Source organism: Podarcis vaucheri (assembly GCF_965113315.1).
Source record: "Podarcis vaucheri genome assembly, chromosome: 10".
In the NCBI taxonomy this organism is placed as follows: domain Eukaryota; kingdom Metazoa; phylum Chordata; class Lepidosauria; order Squamata; family Lacertidae; genus Podarcis; species Podarcis vaucheri.
The window spans coordinates 51,970,631-51,987,665 of record NC_138748.1 but is presented as its reverse complement, the minus strand read 5'-3'; the positions used below and the strand labels follow the sequence as shown (position 1 = coordinate 51,987,665).

The 17,035-nt window shown below is 44.9% G+C and overlaps 1 protein-coding gene across 1 annotated transcript in view; it reads right to left on the bottom strand.

Annotated features, from left to right (window-relative positions):
- Nucleotides 1-17,035, bottom strand: part of ATP6V0A4 (ATPase H+ transporting V0 subunit a4) — a 35,169-nt gene that overhangs the window by 388 nt on the left and 17,746 nt on the right. Inside the window, exons 12-20 of the mRNA XM_082240686.1 lie at nt 16,042-16,181; nt 15,020-15,177; nt 13,592-13,685; nt 11,167-11,285; nt 8,666-8,882; nt 7,254-7,361; nt 5,316-5,456; nt 3,664-3,781; nt 1,785-1,959 (exon numbers count right to left, since the gene is read on the bottom strand). Of these exons, the coding sequence (XP_082096812.1) occupies nt 1,785-1,959; nt 3,664-3,781; nt 5,316-5,456; nt 7,254-7,361; nt 8,666-8,882; nt 11,167-11,285; nt 13,592-13,685; nt 15,020-15,177; nt 16,042-16,181 (1,270 nt within the window). The remainder of the gene's footprint in view (nt 1-1,784; nt 1,960-3,663; nt 3,782-5,315; nt 5,457-7,253; nt 7,362-8,665; nt 8,883-11,166; nt 11,286-13,591; nt 13,686-15,019; nt 15,178-16,041; nt 16,182-17,035) is intronic.

Genomic DNA, 17,035 nt, shown 5'->3' with positions numbered 1-17,035 from the left:
AGGCCACAGCTGTACAAAAATTAAAAATGAGAATAGGGATAAAAGGAAGAAAAGAACAGACAAAAGGAGGTCCGTCGGGTGAACAGGTCTGTCACTCAGATGGTGGCCCTAAATTTCACAGCTCTCTCGATGTACCTCGCGACCTTCTCTGTTATCTGACTGTTCGTATCAGATAATAGAAAATGCAGTGTAATGTCTGTTGAACGGCCGGGGTTGGAGAGAATGAGTGGAGTAATAATCTCATTCCTTAGGTCTTTGTAAAGAGGGCAAGAAAAAAGGACGTGGGACACTGTTTCCGTGTTACCATCTCCACATGGGCAGAGTCGTTTTTCAAATGGGGTCTTTTGGTAACGACCTTCGAGTACAGCAGAGGGAAGAACATCCCATCTGGCCAATGTAAAGGCGCGTCTGTATTTTGGGATGGTTAGTTTAGACAAATATGAGGCTGGAGAGTCAAAATGAGAAGGGGGAAAGTAGGTATACCATGGGCACAGTTTCTTTAAGATAGTCAGGTTGTTTTGTCGTTCGATGTCTTTCAGGCGCTGGCCTATTAGACTCTTTGCTTTGATGAGGCCCATTGATAGTAGGGACTGTGAGTGCAGACCGCATGTAAGGAGTTTTTTATGCACAGTTTTAAACCACTTGCTTTCGTAAGGATCTTGCATTACTAACGGCAGTAGACCAGGAGGATTCAGATTAAGACGAAGCCAATAATTAAATGTTCTCTGCCAGGTCCGAGTTTCCACAGATGGAAGGCAGGCCTCGAGTCGCAATGCTGCGTTTGGAACACAGGGGGGGGACACCGAGTATTTGCCTTAGAAATTTGGACTGGACAGTTTCAAGACTGGAGCAATGGGTCCCCGTCCAGATTTGCGCCCCGTACAATAACTGCGCCAGAGGTTTTGCTTGATAAACTTCAAGGGCTGCTGGGATGTATCTGCCCCCCTTCGTATAGAAGAAGCGGGACAGCATCTTGATGCTTTGAGCAGCTTTTTCTTTGGCACATTTTTGGTGGACATCCCAGGACCCGGTCGACTGGAAAACGATACCCAGATATTTGAAGGCTTTGACTTGTTCAATTGTCTGGTTATCCATCCTCCAGCTGTACTGTCTGTGTTTCCTTGCAAAAACCATGATTTTGGTTTTCTGATAGTTTATTGCAAGTTGCTCTCTTCTACAGTATGCTGAGAATTCATCTATGAGCCTATTTAAGCCTATTCTTGTTCGGGATAGGAGTATCGCATCGTCAGCGTACAAAAGCCAGGTAGAAGCCAGTCTTTTGTTTTTCAAAAGCCAAGCCATGGACCCCCCTACATACAGCTATGGTAGTTTTTGTTATGTGAATGGTGCCACAGACCCACTGGGTGGGTTACACAGACCCCCTGAGGTCTGTGGACCACCGGTCAAGTTTATTATTTCTATCCTAAGGTAAAGGGACCCCTGACCATTAGGTGCAGTCGTGACCGACTCTGGGGTTGTGACGCTCATCTCACTTTATTGGCCGAGGGAGCCGGCGTACAGCTCTCTCTCTGGAGATCCAATATAAGGTAGCAGATCTACTCCTTGGTAGCAATGTGTATCACCGATCACCTCCGCCTATGCTCAACTTGTATAATTGTAAATAAACTAAACGTTGCAAGAAACGCCACAACTCTCCCAAGTTCTCTCCTATCACTGAGCCAACTGGGGATGTGGGGAAACCACAGCGATCCATTTGCAAACTACTCCCTTTTGTTATTTCTTTGTCAACCCTTTTCCTACTCAAATGCACCCAGGTTACCTACCAGTGAAGTCTCAGGGCATGCAGGAAGGCAGAGAGGCCCTCCATGATCAGTAAAATGGCTACAGTCAGAGCAGCAAAGACGGCAAAGAGGACGAAGATTACGATGAGTCCTACCCAGTTGCCACTGGAGTGGAATGAGATGATCAGCACCTGGCCCCAGAGGACCTCTGAGAGCTCTGGAGAAGAAGAGGAGTTTGGATTTGATATCTCGCTTTCTCACTACCCAAAGGAGTCTCACAGCGGCTAACATTCTCCTTTCCCTTCCTCCCCCACAACAAACACTCTGTGAGGTGAGTGGGGCTGAGAGACTTCAGAGAAGTGTGACTAGCCCAGGGGTCTGCAACCTTTAAGACAAAAAGAGCCACTTGGACCCGTTTCCGAAGGAAAAAAAACTGGGAGCCGCAAAACCATTGCGACATTTAAAACAAATATAACACTGCATATATTGTTTCTTACCTTAATGTCTGATCTGACAGCGGGCGGAAAGGTGACGTCAGGACAGTGCGTGACTAACGCACGCACTGCCCCCATGCGACGTCACAGCCAGTACAGCGTCCGCCACAGTGGGGAGTGTCGGGGTGCACAATGTGCCTCCTCCCCTCGCTAGTATCTGCCCCGGAGCCGCGGCAAAGGTGTAAAAGAGCCACATGCGGCTCCGGAGTCGCGGGTTGCAGACCCCTGGACTAGCCCAAGGTCACCCAGCAGCTGCATGTGGAGGAGCGGAGACACGAACCCGGTTCACCAGATTACAAGTCCACCGCTCTTAACCACTACACCACACTGGGGGGAAGAGATTACAGAGGCAAATGTCACGCAAGAAACAGCCATGAACAGCAAGACAATAAAGACCATTCTGGCAGGAGATCCCCCTAATAAGAGTAAGTCACAGCTCCCCTCTGTTCCCCCCACCCCCATGAAGGCCAGAACCTGTTGTAGCCAGAGGGCCGAATTCCTTTCTGGGCAAACTCCCAGGGGCCACATGCTAGCAGTGGATGGAGCTTCAACCTTTGTAATACAACAATATCTGCCACTTTCTACTTTCTTTGTTGATGAACCAGTGCCGTTATTTTTCCTGTCTAGGGCTCTGTTCTTAAAGAGTGCGCCCAACCAATATTGAACATGATGGCATCACAGCTCTGTAACTGATCAGAACTGGCTTTCCAATGACATCACCAAGAGTGAACAAAGCAAACTCCGAGCGAGGGCACTGCTCCCTGCATCAGTCATTTGGTTGAACCAGTCAGCTGGACCACTGATCCACCCTCGGACTATGTGGGTGAACCTCCTCTCAATACAAGCACCACCAAATTGCCCCAGAAGGGTGGTGGTGTTTTCTTGGCAATGCCCAAAACGTTGAAAAAACACTCCCCATCTTTAGGCTCACTTTTAGCTTAAATGCGCCTGTGGGTAGTATTCAACTAAGCTTTGCTTAGAGTAGACCTGTTGAAATCAATGAACATGGATAAGTTAGATCCATTCATGTCAATGACTCTATTCTGAGTAAAACTTAGTTGAATGCAGTATGACCTTCCTTGTACATTGTCACTGAGTTCCTAATAATCTGCTGGTGGTTCAAAGAATCTCTGGGCGGGATGAGGAACCTGTGGCCCTCCAGATGTTGTTGGACTGAGTTTCATCAAGGGCTGATGAGAACTGGAGTCCAGCAATGCTTGGTCGTTACCAGGTTCCCAACACCTACTCTGCAGAGATGCCTAGTATTAGTATTCTCTCATCCCATGCCAAAACAGGTTCAATCCCTGTAAGGGACAACTGCATATTCCTGCACTTCAAGGGGTTGGATTAGATGATCGTCAGGCTCCCTTCCAACTCTGCGATTCAGAGACATAAAACACAGTGAGCACCACAAATGAAAAACTCACGTGCATGAGCCAAGCTCAGCGCCCAGAGCCGAAGGTACGAAGCTGTGTTGGAAATGCAACCCAGGCAATATTCGATGGTGTGAATAGCCTGGTGAACAAAGACGTCTCCAAAGTTGAACTGAAAGAGATTTTAAAGGGGGGAAATGACATCTATATTGTGGCCAGGAGCACCCAAAGAACTACATAACCAAGGATTTGGCACAGAAGAATTGAAATTGCACAATGTACTATTGAAAAGCAATAAGAAAACATCACCAAAGGTTTACAATCTATTATTAGATTGGGACCCACAAGAAGAAGTAGTTAAAGAGGTGGTAGTAAAGTGGGCTCAAGACATCGGCCATACGATATATTTGGAACAGTGGGAAAAGCTCTGGGGTATAGATATTAGGTTCACCGCTTGCTACACCATAAAAGAAAACTTCAAGAAAACGTTTTTCAGGTGGTACCTAACACCATCAAAGCTTGCCAAAATTTATAAACAGAAGTCGAATTTATGCTGGAAATATGGAAAAATGGAAGGAACATTGTTCCATATCTGGTGGAGCTGCGAAAAAACCAAGACCTACTGGGGTATGATTCATGAAGAACTTGAAGATCAAAATTTAAAAATTGCAATGATAGTATCGAATCTATAAGATAAGGAAGTAGAGATGGTTTTTGGGGGGGGGTCAAAGGGTGTGGTGGTGAGAAGATACGGGGGTGCGAAGTATTTACGTGTATGTGTATGTAAATAGTCGCCTTATTTTTGTATGTTTTTGCACCTGTAGGGTGCATTTCTTTTTCTTTTTCTTTATTACTAAAATTTAATAAATAAAAGAATTTAAAAACTACATAACCGGTTCTCCGCTAAATATTTTGAATTTGTTTTTCAAACAAAACACCTGCTACAAATACTCCCTTCATTCCTTAATCACACTAATGCTGTTGGCTTTTCATCTACATTTGGATCCAACTGGACACCATGTTGAATTAAGACAGACCCTTTCAAATCTGCAATGGTGTGTGTGTGTGTGTGTGTGTGTGTGTGTGTGTGTGTGTGTGTTCTAGAATTCCTGAGCAACGTTGGAGACAAAGCTGCTAGTGTCTGCTTGTATATCTCTAGCTATATAGGGGTGTGTGTGTGTGTGTGTGTGTGTGTACACACACACACACACACACACACACACACACAGGATAACGGCCCTTTGACAGTGATGCCATATAACCTCTGCAAGCAATTCTTCAAACACGTTGGCTGAAAGTGTCCTACATGCTGTGTGAAGAGGCGCCTCCTTTTGTCTGTCCTGAAGCTCACATTAATCAGCTTCATGAGGCATTGATAAACAAACAAAACAAAACAAAACAAATGCAGTCTCATGTTAGTAACTGTACATCAGCGCATGGTTAGTTTATTAATGTTCATTGGATTGTTTTATTGAATATATGCAAAACAGTAGAATCGGCTTCAGGGGAGGACCCCGGGTTCTAGTGCTACGAGGGAGGGAGAAAAACAAACCCTCTCCCAATTCACTTTCCCCACAGCATACATAGTTTCCTGCATCCCTTTCTTCTTAACTAAAAAGCCTCAAAATGCAGAAACCATGTCCCCTCCCCCATAGGGGAGTTTCTCCAGCCCTACCTCTTCCTCCCCTACTTTTGGTTGCCCCTACCTCTTCCTCATGGTCCTCATGCCCGCCATGGTGAACGCCATCACTGTGGTCTTCTTGGACTGGCTTCTTAGGATAGTCAGACTTAATGATCTCCACCTCAATATCCCCAGTGGGGCTCTCCGACAGCTCAGGGGAAGCCAGCTTAAGAGAAGCAAAACAGAGAACGACTTTTGTCAGTGTACGTGGGTCTCCAAAACGAGCAGATCCAGCAAAAGGTAAGACTTTTTTTTGCAGAAATAGTTTTTTAAAATAATAATATTTCATCTAAATCACAGGTTGGTACCCCCATTCAGCCCAAGGCCCCCTAATTCTTGTGGTCAAGCTTCCAGGACCTGCCTGCCAGGGGTGGGCTGGGCAATGGATAATAATATAATAATTTATTATTTATACTTCGCCCATTTGGTTGGGTTTCCCCAGCCACTCTGGGCAGCTCCCAACAGAATATTAAAAACATAATAAAAGATCAAACATTAAAAACTTCCTTAAACTGGGCTGCCTTCAGATGTCTTCTAAAAGTAAGATAGTTGTTTATTTCCTTGACATCTGATGGGAGGGCGTTTCACAGGGCGGGTGCCTCCACTGAGAAGGCCCTCTGCCTGGTTCCCTGTAACCTCACTTCTCAGTGAGAAGACCCTCGGAGCTGGACACCTCAGTGTCTGGGCTGAACAATGTGGGTGGAGACGCTCCTTCAAGATGCAATTCTTACCTCAGTGCAGTTGGCTACATTATAGCCCCTTAAAGACAAGAGCTTTCAACACACACACACACACACACACACACACACACACACACACACACACTGCAGTCAGGCAGAAGCAGTCAAGCTAGGTCTGGAGAAGGTCTGATGGGGAGCTTGTCCTGAGGAGAAACCTGAGAGCTGGATAGAGGAACCAGGAGGTTCTCATTTGGCCCCCTGAGTCTGAGGCTCCCCAGTCCTGGTTTAAAGAGACTATGTCCTTTGATTGCATAGTAATCAACCGATTTCTGTATACATGCATCAGGCAATCCATTTTTCTGTCGCCTCACTGTCAAAATTTTCACCAGACATCAATTTCACATCTTAACAAGCTACAAAAAACGTTCTTATTATTGAATAAGGCTTTGGCTGACAAATGGGCTCATTAGTAGTCAGTTGCTATGGGGAATGTCTAAATGTACTTTAGATGGCGAAACAATGAATTACAGGGCAGTGAAAATAATCTTTGAATGAAATCACCACCCATCTAAGAAATTAATACTGCATATATTGTGGCGGGGTGGGGTGGAGGGGAACCAGGCACTTGTTAGCAAGTCTCTTCCAGTGGTTTAATGTTTGGGTTGCATTATAATAGTTTTCAAATGGACTGAATTTAGAAAGCTGCTTTTTATATGAGCCTAGCAGACAGAAAGTTAGAGAAGCGGACTCAGCCTTTTGTTCAAAAATGAAGTTTATTGCATAGCTATTGGTTAAGCCACCATCTTTCAGCCAAGACCACCTCAATGCATAGCCTATATATTACTGATGCTATGCTGCTGCATAAACTTGTGAGTTTTAACTCTGCTAATAGGGCTTTCTCCTGCTGAATGGATTGCAAACCCCTGTGCTTTAGAAACAGGCGCCAGCCATTTTTCCTTTGTTGTTAATCCACACAAGCTATGTGTCTAGAAGATTAGTATAATTGATATATCCTCTTTTCAATTCCAATCAGTCTGGTTGATCACCTATCGCAGATGCTGTAGCAGCAGACTCCCTCCACTGGAAAGGGGTTGGATTAGTTGAATTACAAGGTTTCTTCCAGTACTACAATTCTGTGTTTTCAGAACCTGGTTTTCTAATGACTTGCAAACCATGAGATCTGCAAACCTTTGCTACAAAATCTCCAGCTCATCTCACTCAACCCAAGACTGCCTTTACCTCTAGCCAGGAGGCCAAATGTCTCAAGAGACCTTTATTCTTACCATACGCTGAGCTCTCTGGTGATTGGCTCGAAGGATGAAAGGTTTAATCAAAAGCATCCAAGGAACAGAAATCAGGGCAAAAATTACCAGGAAGGTTTGTACTTCTTGCTACAAGGAAGGAAGGAAATAAGATAGTTAGATAAGCAATACACACCACCCACCCACACCTGCTTAAAGGAAAATTTGGTGTCAGTTATCTTTTTTCAAAAAATGCAATTCTGCTGTGATATTGGAAAATAACACACTGGCTCACTGAGAGCTCCAATTCTGAGTGGTTTAATACTCAGGGTGTGTGAACCATGATTGTTTAAAGTGGTATGATACTGCTTTAAATGTATGGTGCAGGTGAGACCCATGTAAGGAAGCTTATTTTACCTTGAGGGAAGGAGCTATGATTTGGCAATACAGTTTTGTTAAAAGAAATGGCCCTATGTGTTCTGAAGAACTCAACTATTCTGGCTGAAGATCAATGAAATTGCTATTTGAGAAACAGAAACATATCCTGGGAAACCACTGAACGTTGAAGCTGCCTTACCAACATGATTAATTAGGACTCTTTGGGGAAATGTTTCGCAACTTTCAAACTGTGCTTTGATTTAAGATGGTTTGCCATGCATGCTGCCTGTATTCTCCTTCCTCAAGAGCGTGCTCATAAATCAAGAGCATTTGCCAACCTGCTACTTGCAAGCTCATGTATGTACTTTTAATTTGTAACCTGGAACTGAGTGATTCTGTGCCATTTACAGGGCACATAAAAGTCTGTCGTGAAACGGGCTGGGTTGTTTTGTTCTCATTTTCATTACTCTGAGATTAAGCTTTCTGAACAAAATGAAGTTTATCTGTTTCACCTGAAGTCTCTGCTTGCCTGCTTTCTCAACATCTCGTTTTTATAAGGCAAGAACCCCTTTTCCAGTACTGGCAGATCCAGGGCTCTACAGCAGGAAAATATACCGTTTCCAACACACAGAGCTACATTAGGGTGGCCATATTTCAAAAATAAAAACCAGCAGCTTTTCTTCTTCTTCTTTTTACAAAAACCCCCACAATTTTTCAATTGCCTAAGATCCAGGACAAAGCACCACCTTTCAGAAATTCCCCCTGGACATCAATTCTGCCTTTGAAATCTCAGTAATGTCCGGGAAAATCTGGCAGCCCTAAGCTCTGAATCCTCCTTAGTCCATGACATATAGTCAAAAATAACCCTAAACCAGCCTTCCAAACCTGGTGCCCCTCAAATATTTTAGACTAAAACTCCCGTCAGTCTCAGCCAGAATTTTATCTTAACTTAATTTGTGAACCCCCACCCCACCCTCGGTTATTTTAAAAAAAGGTTAGCCTATAAAAATCTACGCTTGGCTAAAGTGTACTTCCTCAAGAACAAAGTTCTTAGCAAAAGAGAAAGGAGACCATACCTGATGCACATACAGAGGAGCATTTGTCTCATCACTGTAACTGAACAGAAACATGTTGATAAAATGGATGAGGATGCTTGGGGCGTCTTGGGCGTCAGCAACACCGTATTGGCACCACTTGAAAATAATCATGAAAACCAGGTAACCAAACAAGCAGAGGATGAAAATCATCTGTGGGATGAACTGCAGGATGATGTTGAGGGTTTGCCTGAAATATCTGGGAAGACAGGAGCCAAGAGAAGGAAAAAACATCAGTGTGGAAGCGAAGAGAGTTTGCAGCAGCTTCCCACAGTGTGGTGTCCTCCAGACATTATTGGACTCCTCCCATCATTCCTCTTGGCCATTGGCTATTCTAGATGGAGATGATGGTGGGAGTTGTAGCCCTACAACATCTAGAAGGCAGCCTGTTGGAGAAAGCTGATTTACAGGATGATGTGGAAGGAAGGAGGACAATCGGGCCATATTAAATCACCAGTTGGTTTATTCTGGTAAGGTGAAGCCACCAGACAGTGCCGGATCACTAAATAGGCCTATGGGCCTTTTAGGAGCCCCGCGACAACCGATCAAAATAATACTGATTTGATCTTGAAATAAAATTACAATCCAGCTTTCTTGATTGTTAGCTTTACATACATCTATAATCAATGGCTTTCCCCCCCACATATGCCTTGCTCTCACTTTTTGCCAGCTTAAATGAAGTCTAGTGCAACCGTTTCTAACAGTCAGTAAAAACAGGAAGCCAAGATAAGGCAGATTGCTTCCTAGGTGCTTCTGTTGTAATACATCAGACTGTGGCCAGCAAAGATAGGAACATCCTGCTTCTGCAAAGTACCAGATACTACCGATCTTGCAAAGTACTTGGAAAACAAGTGACACGTGGATTGCTCTTTTCAACTGTACCCAATGAAGGAAGAAGAGGCTGCAATCGTTTGGTCAAGCAAGACTGAGCCAGCATCTTCTGATGAGAAAAAGTCTCTCTACTAAGCCCATCCTGGACAATGTGAACGTGAAGGGCAAGCACATGGTCATGCAGGTTGACTTCAATGTCCCAATGAAGGACAACAAATTAACCAAGCACCAGAGATTCAGGGCAGCTGTCCCAACCATCAAGCATTGCTTGGACCACAGAGATAGGTCTGTGGTACTGATGAGTCACCTGGGGTGATTTAGTGGAGTTCCTATGCCTGAGAAATTCTCCTTGCAGCCTGTAGCCGCAGGACTTTGACAGGGATGCCTTGTTCCTGGAAGACTGTGTGGGTTCAGAGGTGGAAGCAGCTGATTCTGATCCTGAAACTAGCTCAGTCACTCTTCAGGGAAACCTCTGATTCCATGCAGAAGAGGAAGGGAAAGAGGAAGATACCGAATCAAGGCTGATTCAGCAAAGATAGGTGATTTCAGAGCATCACTTTCTAAACTAGGAGATGATTTTATCATTGGTGCTTTCGGAACTGCACAGAGAGCTCACAGTACCATGGTTGGATTCAATCTACCTCAAAGCTGCTGGTTTCCTGATAAAGAAAGAACTTGAATATTTTGCTAAAGATCTAGAGCAGCTTTTCTCAACCTTGGGTCACCAAATGTTGAATTAGAACACCCATCATTCCTAGCTAGGATGGCCCGTGGTCAATGATGATGGGAGATGTAGCTCAAAAACATCTGGGGACCCAAGGTTGAAAAAAGGCTGCTCTAGAAAGTCCAGAGTGACCCTTCCTACCAATCCTTGGAAGTGCTGAAGTTCAAGATAAGATTCAGCTGACCCAAAACATACTGGATCAAGTCAATGAGATGATAATTGGTGGTGGGATGGCTTTCACCTTCCTGAAAGTGCTCAACAACATGGAGATTGGTGATTGTTTGTAAGAAGAAGAAGAATTTGTTGGAGGAAAGCAGTATGCTTCCTTCTCTTAAGGTTCTAATTAATGCATGTGTTGTTTTAAACAACCAGAGGACACTGCTTATGTAGCAATCTAGCCAGAAGTTAACTCCACCCCTAAAAGCTGAGTCATCTTGTTTGCTATTCATCCAGAAAAGATGTCTGCTATTTCTCTCCTGTCTCCACCCATCTTGCAAATAGTTCCTGCATGAATAAAGCCTTTAAACTCCAGAAACTGCAAGTCATTATTCCAATCTGATGCCTTGACCAAATCACTAAGAAGGTAGCTTTACTTCCTGCAATCTTAAAATATTGGTCAGTCTGGAGTGGTAATTAAGGGAGCCTCTCTTGGCAGAGTTTAATTAATTCAGTCTCTCAGCAACACTGAGGAGTGAAGCCCAACATTCTCCTACATGAGGGATACGGACACTGAAGATATGGTCAAATGAAAATAGGGAGAGCAAAGAGATCACAAATGAAGAACCAAGGCATCTGGGCCTGGGAAACAGCAAGATCTCCAAGGCAGAACAGCAAAAAAAGGATTACAGTTCAGGAAACCTACAAATGAATCACAGTTGTATACTACAACAAGCAACATATAAATTAAGCATGGGACATTTAAACTTACATGTAGTTGAAGAGACTGAGTATTACCCCAAAGACCATGTGCGTGATTCCCATGACAACAGACATCTTCATTTTGTAGGAGTTTAAAAACGTCAACTTGTTGCTTGCAATGTTCCAGATCTTGGAGAAACAGGAAAGAAGACATGTGAACATAATGAAATGGGAGCAGCATGGGGTGAGTGTTGTAGCAGTGCTGTTCTGGCAGCAATACTGCTGCTCTCCAGAACTGGGATAGAGTGGGGCGAAGAGGAGGCAGCAAGGTCAACGGAGAGCTGGGCTTGGGGGCAGAAGCACCCTGCAGATGTACATGCCCGTGAGGGATCATAGCTCCAAACTAGGGAGAAATTCAATCTGATTTGCATTTAAAAGTAAATTGGTTGAATCCAAAACAGTATGCAAACCAAAACACAGATATGCTTTGAAATTTGCGCTTATCTGAATTTTGTGGTGCAGGTCTCCAATATTTGCATATATTAAAGGAAAGTGCGTATTAAAATGAATGCAGTAGTCAAAATTGCATTAATGATGTTAGGGGGAATTGCTTTGTAAAAAGGTGAGTCAAAACTGCATACAAAAATGTCTCTTTGAGGAGAAATTTGTATCAAAACGGTAACTGATTTTCGTGAAGATATATTTTTTTTAAAAAAATGCAAAATTGCCTCAGAAATGCGGAGAACTGAATTTAAGACCAGAAAGCCGAGAAATGGGGAGAAGAGAAACTGACAGGTCCTCCCATCTCTGTCCCTCAACCTCACCGCCCGCGCTCGCCCCCCAATCCTGATGAATGACAGGATCACTGCCAGCAGAAGGGCCTGCCTCTAGCTTCACACATTCCCTTCATAGAGCCCCTTTCCCACTAATGCTGAACACAATCAGTCACTGGCGATGTTATCCTAGCATTCACAGAGGATGTGAGAGGGGAGGTGCTGAATGCATATTCCTCGTGTATGTTTCTCCACTGTTTTCAATTGTACTGTTTGTGTCTTGGTAAACCTATGGACCAGTCTGGCTGAAATAGGCAAATATGACTGATGGACTGAAACAGGATGAGGCCTATGCAGCGCCACCCAAAGTCCGCCGCTGTATGACTGCCGCTAGAAGGGTCTCCAAGGAGGAGGGTTTACTTGCAACCAAGGCTGCCATCTAGTGACCAGATACTTGGCCGACACCATTAAGACGTTAATTGGGAAGCTCTCTCCTGCTTGCTTCAAATAGCCTCAACAAGGTGGAGTTCTTTTGATGGGAGGCAGCAATGATGTGGGGAAGAAAATGGGGGGAAATTCGCTACTCCATTGTTCCATTTCTAAAATGTTAACCAGCATCAGTTAATGCAGAATGCAGATTGACATTTCCAATTTACAGTGCCATTGTTTTCCCCCCTTAAAAGCTAATCCTTGGAAACATGGGGATTGGCAGCCCAGGAGAGTGTTTTCTCTGTGGCAGCCCCTGAATTGCAGAAGTCATTCCACACAGAGGTGTGGGTTTAACTTTTCTTGCACAGCTTCTGCTTACATGCCTAAGACATAACACTTCACCGCTGGCATTTAGCGATTAAGGTCTTTTGTTCAATCTGTACTATTTCTGTTCTGGTTGGAAGGGTTTTGCTGTCCCCACTTCCTTTTATAACTGTATGTTGATGTTGTTGTGACCGAATGGTTTTGTGGTTGTAATCAAGGACTTATGGGGAGGGGCAGGGAAGAAAGCTCATTCATAAATATCTGCACATGTCCATTCAGGAGTTAAGTCTCATTGCATCGTATGGGGCTCCTCCCAGGTAACTGGATGTGAGGGAAGCGTACGTTACTGAGTTGCCCTGCACTAAAATATTTCATGTATTCCAATACAAACAATTTCTGAGTAAAACTTTGAATTTCATTACAAACACATGGTGTGTTTTGCCAACTCTGATGGGAGCTGCAATCCAACCAGGGCAAGTTGGGGAAGGCTCAGTAAATGCATTTCGCTAAATTGCCTCCAAGAGAAGTTGACCCAGCAAGACACGGACGTAGTGCTATGCTTTGATCAGCTGAGTGGCAGGTAGAAATTCAACAAGCAAAAGCTTTTCCCCAGCACAGCAAAGGCTAGCCCAGGCATAGGCAAACTCAGCCCTCCAAATGTTTTGGGACTAAAACTCCCATCATCCCTGACCACTGGGTCCTGTTAGCTAGGGATGATGGAAGTTGTAGTCCCAAAACAACTGGAGGGCCAAGTTTGCCTATGCCTGGGCTAGACCCTTCACATGCTGAATTTCTGCTTATCCTTCAGCTGTTAAAAAGACACAGAAAGCAGAGCTGGTTACCCCAATCTGCTACTTGCTACCATCTGTTATTTTCCCAGAAATCTTAGATTGGCCCAACCAACAGATCACCCCTCTTCCCTCCGCCATGACCCACTGCCAGATGAATGGCAGGAGGAGTTCTGATTACCGGATCAATTCCAAAAGGATAGGGGTTTCCAGAGAAAACTCCTGCCACTGCCGGATCCAGCTGGAGGGTATCTGACTTATGAACAATTTCTTCCCTACGGATGAAGAGAGAAACGTGATTTGCTTAGGTTTCCCACAGGAGTGAGATGGGCTTTCCCCATTGCTTGATGCTTGAAGAAACAGTAACCCCAAACCATTGCTAACCACTTTGCATTAGCCAAACCCGTTCTGAATTGAGGCAAAGGGAGTTTGCCCCTCACTATTTCTCTGCTCCTGCTCTGCACCCCTGGACACTGCTGGTGTGGAGCAGGGAAATGAGGATGGTTGCAACCCGAGGAATAATCCAGAAGACATTGTGGAAGGGCGAGGGAGACACAACAACAGTACATTTGCAATGCGCTCTATGTGGGGCTACCTTTGAAGGTGACCTGGAAACTACAACTAATCCAGAATGCAGCAGCTAGACTGGTGACTGGGAGCGGCCACCGAGACCATATAACACCAGTCTTGAAAGACCTACACTGGCTCCCAGTACATTTCCGAGCACAATTCAAAGTGTTGATGCTGACCTTTAAAGCCCTAAACGGCCTCGGTCCAGTATACCTGAAGGAGCGTCTCCATCCCTGTCGTTCTACCAGGACACTGAGGTCCAGCGCCGAGGGTCTTCTGGTGCTTCCCTCGCTACGAGAAGCCAAGTTACAGGGAACCAGGCAGAGGGCCTTCTTGGTAGTGGCACCCACCCTATGGAATGCCCTCCCACCAGATGTCAAAGAGAAAAACAACTACCAGACTTTTAGAAGACATCTGAAAGCAGCCCTGTTTAGGGAAGCTTTTAATGTTTAATAGATTATTGTATTTTAATATTCTGTTGAAAGCCACCCAGAGTGGCTGGGGAATCCCAGCCAGATGGGTGAGGTATAAATAATAAATTTATTATTATTATTATTATTATTATTATTATTATTATTATTATTAGCGGCTGCCGTTTTCTGTGGCCATCACACATTTAGGGTAGCATCTAGGTTGGCTCACAAGGACCCAGCTTGCCACTTACGTCCAGTTCCCGCCGCTGTACATGGGGCGGACAGACCAGGAAGACCCAAATATATTGAACGACTTGGAGAAGCAATCGTTGTAGATGAAGAGAAAAACAACTACCAGACTTTTAGAAGACATCTGAAAGCAGCCCTGTTTAGGGAAGCTTTTAATGTTTAATAGATTATTGTATTTTAATATTCTGTTGAAAGCCACCCAGAGTGGCTGGGGAATCCCAGCCAGATGGGTGAGGTATAAATAATAAATTTATTATTATTATTATTATTATTATTATTATTATTATTATTATTATTAGCGGCTGCCATTTTCTGCGGCCATCACACATTTAGGGTAGCATCTAGGTTGGCTCACAAGGACCCAGCTTGCCACTTACGTCCAGTTCCCGCCGCTGTACATGGGGCGGACAGACCAGGAAGACCCAAATATATTGAACGACTTGGAGAAGCAATCGTTGTAGATGAAGCCGGTGTAGATGGAGAAGATGCTCATGAGGAGGATCAGGTAGCGACCGCTGAAAAAGGTGTTCCAGATCTGCACGGGGCGATTGCCAGGGCAAAGAGAATATCAGGAGCAGCATACAAGGGCTGGCAAGCCTCAGACTAAATGTGGCCCTCTAGGGCTCACTTTCTGGCCCTCTGAACTCTTCCCATCGCTAGCCTAGCTACACTCCCCTGGTGTGTTTTGGCCTGGTTGGAAAGTGTCCTTGAACTCTGGTAATCTTCTTGCTTGCCTGGAGGGAGGGAGGAAGAGTGTCCTTGTGTGTAGAAACTGACCTGCTGTGTAAAATTTGCATTTGTTGCTCCGCCCACTCCTGGCCCCCGTAAGATTGCCCAGAAGGGCATGTGGCCCTGAGGTGTGTGAAAATGGTTCCCTATCCCTACAGTGTGGGACGCGGGTGGTGCTGTGGGTTAAACCACGGAGCCTAGGACTTGCCGATCAGAAGGTCGGCGGTTCGAATCCCTGCGACGGGCTGAGCTCCTGTTGCTCGGTCCCTGCTCCTGCCAACCTAGCAGTTTGAAAGCACACCAAAAAGTGCAAGTAGATAAATAGGTACTGCTCCGGCAGGAAGTTAAACAGCATTTCCGTGTGCTGCTCTGGTTCGCCACAAGCGGCTTAGTCATGCTGGCCACATGACCCGGAAGCTGTACACCGGCTCCCTCGGCCAGTAAAGTGAGATGAGCGCCGCAACCCCAGAGTCGGCCACGACTGGACCTAATGGTCAGGGGTCCTTTTAGCTTTACCTTTATCCCTACAGTATATGAAGAGCCATTTGGAAGAACTTGTCATCACCCTCCTTTCCCAATCCCCACTTCAAATTACTGTTTGGAAATGAATTATTTCTCTCTCCCTGGAGCGAAACCTTTGAAGGCTGCCGCCAGCATACAGGCCACTCACCTCATTGTCAGTTTTCTGGGCTAAGAGGGCCTTCTCGTTGCTGACCATCCAGAGAGCAAAGGCCAGCATGACAGCCCCGTGGCCACAATCGCCAAACATCACCGCAAACAGAAAAGGGAAGGTGATTAAAATGTAGGGGGCTGTGGGACAGAGAAAGGCGTTAAGGTCATTCCTTGAAAGGAAGTGGGTTGTTGAGCCAAGGAGCACTGGGAACTCCCATTTCCCAGCATAGGGAGCCCCATTTGGTGGCACTGGGAAATCCGTTTCTCAGGCTCCCTGGAGGTAATGCCAATCTCACCACATGCCAGCGAGAAAAAGCCAAATGCATTTGGTGATTGAATTATAGAGTGGCCTGACACCTTTTTTAAAAAAACAGTCTCAAAAGTTACAGGGGGGTGCAGGATTTGCCTAAAATTAGAGAGGCAGCATTGTGGGTTTCATTAAAGCCCATAATTTGAGTACTGGTTCCAGCAAATAAAGTAAATTAGCCCGTGAGAACTACCGTATTTTTCGCTCTGTAAGACGCACCAGACCACAAGACGAACCTAGTTTTTGGAGGAGGAAAACTAGAAAAAAAATATTCTGAATCTCATAAGCCAGAACAGCAAGAGGGATCTCTGCGCAGTAAAAGCAGCAATCCCTCTTGCTGTTCTGGCTTCTGGGATAGTTGTGCAGCCTGCATTCGCTCCATAAGACGCACACACATTTCCCCTTACTTTTTAGGAGGGAGAAAGTGAGTCTTATAGAGCAAAAAATACGGTAATTGGAATCACCAGGTGGCACTGTTATACATCACAGTGAAGCCTCTTTTTGTGCAAGCGGGAGGATGGGAATTTTCATTACCAAAAATTCATTATAATTGATGATTGGTGAGATTCTGTTCTGAAAACCTGGCACTGGTGATTGCACTGAATGTCCTGTAAAGAAACATTTGCCTTGCTGACAGCGCTTTTTGTTCACCCCCTTACAATAATGGCTTGCAATAAACAGAACA